Genomic DNA, 4,587 nt, shown 5'->3' on the forward strand with positions numbered 1-4,587 from the left:
TCTGGGATTTATCATACTGATGTGTGTATCATTCATCCATTACTTTTCTTAGCTGAAGATTATTCTGTCTCTCCTGCCAACTTGTGCCTTTGAAGTGAGTGTATTTGCCTTTAATATAATGGTTAAATTTTGGGGAATAAGTTCATCTTATTATAGTTTACTATTTTTGTCCACTTTGTTATATATATATATATATATGTATATATATATGTGTGTGTGTGTGTGTGTGTGTGTGTGTGTGTGTGTATACTGCTCTATATACTTTTGTTCTAATGGAGTAGATTTTTTGTCTATTATTCAATTTTCTCTTCTTCGTAACATCTTTTTAAATAATAGATTCTATTTCTTGAGCAATTTAAGGTTCAGAGGAAAATTGAACAGAAGCTGTGGAGATTTCCTTCATCTCTTCTGATTAACAGATAGGCAGAGGGATGGAATGGACATTTCCAAAGACATACAAATGGCCAATAGGTACATCAAAAGGTGCTCAACATCACTCATCATGCAGGAAATGAAAATGAAAATCATAATGAGATATCAATTCACCTCCGTTAGAATGACCATTATTGAGAAGACAAGAGATAAGAAATGTTGGTGAGGATGTGGAAAAAAGGGATCCCATGTATACTGTTGATGAGTATGTAAATTGGCACAGTCATTATGGTGAAGAATATAGAGGTTCCTCAAAAAATTTAGAATATTATTACCATCCATCAATCTTACTGTTGGGTATGAATCCAAAGGATCTGAAATCATGATTGTGTAGTGCTGTCTGAATTCCCAGCTTCATATTTATTGTAGCCAAGGAGTGGATACAACCTCATCCCTAACTGATGAATTAATAGAGAAAATGTGAGGTATATATTATTCAGATTTTAAAAAGAGGAAGATTCTGCCATTTGTAAGAACATGAATAGAGCTGGAGGACTTGATGTTAAGTGAAACAAGCAGGACATAGAGAAATATTGCATGATCTCACTTACATGTGGAAATGATATAGTTCAATTCACAGAAGCAGAATGGTGATTACCAGGGCTCAGGAACTAGAGGAAAGGGAGAGCTGTTGGCCCAAGAGTGTATGGTTTCAGTTACGTAGAATGATTAAGTTCTAGAGATCTAATATATAGCAGGGTCACTATACTTAACAATATCATAACCTATACTTAAAATTGGAAAAAGAACAGATCTAAATTAAAACTTCTTACACACACACACACACACACACACAATGATAACTATATAGAAAATATAGATGTGTTAGATTGTGGTGATCTTTTCACAGTATATTTATATCAAAAAATCAAGTTGTACAACTGAAATATATGTATATAATTTTTGTACATCAACATGCCAACTTTGGGACACTGGTGCAGTCACTAAGCTTCACAATGTCCCCAAAAGCAAAAAGTAGTGAGAACACTGAAAACATGATATTTTAATGTATTTATTTTAAAATAATACTTAACTGGAGGAAACTATTGATATTGAAAAGGTTTTCCAGGTAAATAATGGAAAACAGCATTAAAAATGAAATGGAATCTTGTCACAGTTACTAAGGATGTGGTATACTTGAATACACTGATATCAATGATTTTATTTATTTATTTGTTTGTTTTTTTATATAAATTCCTGTTAGTTAACATACATTGTCATAGAAATTCCCGCTGTACAATTGAGTCATTCAACACATACCACACCCAGGGCTCATCCCAACACGTGTACTCCTATATCCCCATCATGTATTTAACCCGTTGTCCTACCCACCTGCCCTCTGGTAACCATCAGGTTGTTCTATAGTTAAGAATCTGTTTCTTGATTTGCGCCCCTTCTCTGTTTTTCCCTACACTCATTTGTTTTGTTTTTGTTTTTTAATTTACTTTCTTTTTTCCCCCCTTGGCTGTGAAGTTGTTTTTTTGTGTTTTTTTTTTAATGTTATGTTAGTCACCATACAGTACATCATTAGTTTTTGATGTAATGTTCCATGATTCATTGTTTGTGTATAACACCCAGTGTTCCATGCAATACATGCCTCCTTAATACCCATCACTAGGCTAGCCCATCCCCCCTCTCCCCTCCTCTCTAAAAACCTCAGTTTGTTTCCCAGTGTCCATAGTTTCTCATGGTTCATCTCCCCTTCTGCTTCCCCCACTTCGTTTTTACATTCACATGAGTGAAATTATATGGTATTTGTCTTTCTCTAGCTGACTTGTTTCACTTAGCATAATACTCTCTGGCTCCATCCTTGTCATTGCAAATGGTAAGATCTCATTTCTCATTCTTGTTGATGAACAATATTCTGTTATATATTGACATATATATATGCTATACATATCTTTATCCAATTCATCATCCGATGGACACTTGGGCTGTTTCCCTAATTTGGCTACTGTAGATAATGCTGTTATAAACTTTGGGTTGCATATATCTCCTCGAGTTTGTATTTTTGTACTCTCTGAAATCAATGAGTTTTAATAGTTCATGATACAACACAATTCAAAGCACAGCTGCTAATCTGCTCTGCTCACTATGACCATCAAAATTCTTTTTTTTAAATATTTTTTATTATATTATGTTAGTCACCATATAGTACATCCCTGGTTTTTGATGTAAAGTTCGATGATTCATTAGTTGCGTATAATACCCAGTGCACCATGCAATACGTTCCCATCAAAATTCTATTGGCAATTCTAACATGACAATACACACTAAACCTTTACTAGGAAAACACAGAGCAAGAAAGTGGCTTCCTGCTGCAAAAGTAGGGTCTCTAATTCCATTAACTAGAGACAAGTATAGTGAGTTGCTCTGAATGCCTCTCATACTTTCTCTTATTCCATTGATACAACCCAAATTTAAGGGAAATAATAAACACTTTTTTCTTTTAAAATAAATTCTACCTTTCTGTACTTCAATCTCATAAAATATGTTGTGTCTATGGTGTATTGCAAATTCTTATTTAGTCTTGACAACATACATAATTTTACCTCTTTCCTTCTTAGATTTTTAGAAGTGCCTTGTTGTAGCTCCTATTTACCAATCATATAAATTAGCTGAATATCTCCAGGCCTCTGTAATAATATGTTTAAAAATCCCATACATAATGCCTCAGTTATCTTAATAGTCAAAGGAAACAACAAGAAAAAATTACTTAAGAAATAATTGCATATATTTATATATATAACATTTTGGCCTTTGGTTCACTAGAATGGAAACTTTTAAAGATAAACTAATGATATAGTGAAAAAAATTTTAACACACAAAGTTAGTTCCTTTGCTCTGAATGTGTTCACAAGAAAACAGGATACCTTATTTGAAATATGCTATAGAGATAATTAAAAGTCATAAAGAACAGGCTATTATTTATGGATGCTTACTGTTTGAACAGTTGTGATTGTATAAATATCTTTCTCCTTATTAAACCAGAGTACAGACTGAGATGTGAGGAGTATTTCATAATCAGCCATGTCAGAATTGAGTTCTCAGGAAAGGAAAGAACCAGGCTGGCATTATGAGGGAAGCTACTAGTTTGAAGGCAGAGTACAGAAAAGAGTAAGGAAATTAGGTGTACTATATTTGAGTGTGTTGGGCAAGTCAGGATATACACTATCAAATTTGATATCTGCTCAGAATAAGTAATCAACCAAAGCCTTCAATTCATCTTTTGCTTTCAGAGGTAATTTTGATATGCCATATCATTCTCATGGCATTTTTCACTTCTGCATTCCTCAGCGTGTAGATGAATGGGTTAAGAAAAGGGGTCCCAATAGTATAAAATACAGTCACCATCTTGTCCATGGGGAAAGTGGTTGGGGGGCGTGTATATATGAATATACATGGACCAAAGAATAAGATTACTACGATGATGTGAGAAGTGCAAGTAGAGAGAGCTTTTTTCCTCCCTTCTGCACTGTGGTTTCGCAGGGAATGCAAGATGACAATGTATGAGATCATCAGAATCACAAAACCACTTGTTGTAATGGCCCCGCTGTTAGACACCATCAATAGGTTGATCACATATGTGTCCATGCAAGCAAGTTCCATCAAGGGCTGCAAATCACAGCAGTAGTGATCAATCAAATTGGGTCCACAGAAAGGCAATCTCAAAGCCTGGATAATCTGGGTTATAGAATGGATAAAAGCCCCTATCCATGCAATAGCAATCAAGATGGTGCAGACCTGCTGGCTCATGATGGTTGGGTACCGTAATGGCTTACAGATGGCCACATAGCGATCAATGGCCATGAGGATGAGCACAAAGATCTCCATGCCACCAAAGAAATGTAGTGCAAAGACTTGAGTCATGCAGTCATTGTAAGATATGATTCTTTTTGCAGAGAGTGAATCCACAATTAGTCTGGGGGCTATGGAGGTTGAAAAGCAGGAATCAGCAAGGGACAAATAAAATAGGAAAAAGTACATGGGGCTCCCAAGTGTCCGGCTAGACTTGATGGTCACAAGAATAAGCAAATTTCCTACCATGGTTCCCACATAAAAAATGAAGATGGTTACAAATACAATTTTCTTTTTCATAGGATCTTCGGTCAATCCTAACAGTATGAATTCAGTTACGCTGTGATTTTGCTGCAT

At 35.1% G+C, this 4,587-nt stretch overlaps 1 protein-coding gene across 1 annotated transcript; it reads right to left on the reverse strand.

Moving 5' to 3' along the window:
• Nucleotides 1–3,654: 3,654 nt before the first annotated feature.
• Nucleotides 3,655–4,587, reverse strand: LOC113246383 (olfactory receptor 4C11-like). Its single transcript, XM_026486981.4, has one exon. The coding sequence runs from the start codon at nt 4,585–4,587 to the stop codon at nt 3,655–3,657; it is 933 nt and encodes a 310-aa protein (XP_026342766.1).

This window comes from Ursus arctos, unplaced genomic scaffold (genome assembly GCF_023065955.2).
Source record: "Ursus arctos isolate Adak ecotype North America unplaced genomic scaffold, UrsArc2.0 scaffold_23, whole genome shotgun sequence".
Lineage (NCBI taxonomy): Eukaryota > Metazoa > Chordata > Mammalia > Carnivora > Ursidae > Ursus > Ursus arctos.

Bases quoted from the DNA above. Each gene is read 5' to 3' on its own strand.
- LOC113246383 (XM_026486981.4), bottom strand. From the start codon at position 4,587: ATGCAGCAAAATCACAGCGTAACTGAATTCATACTGTTAGGATTGACC.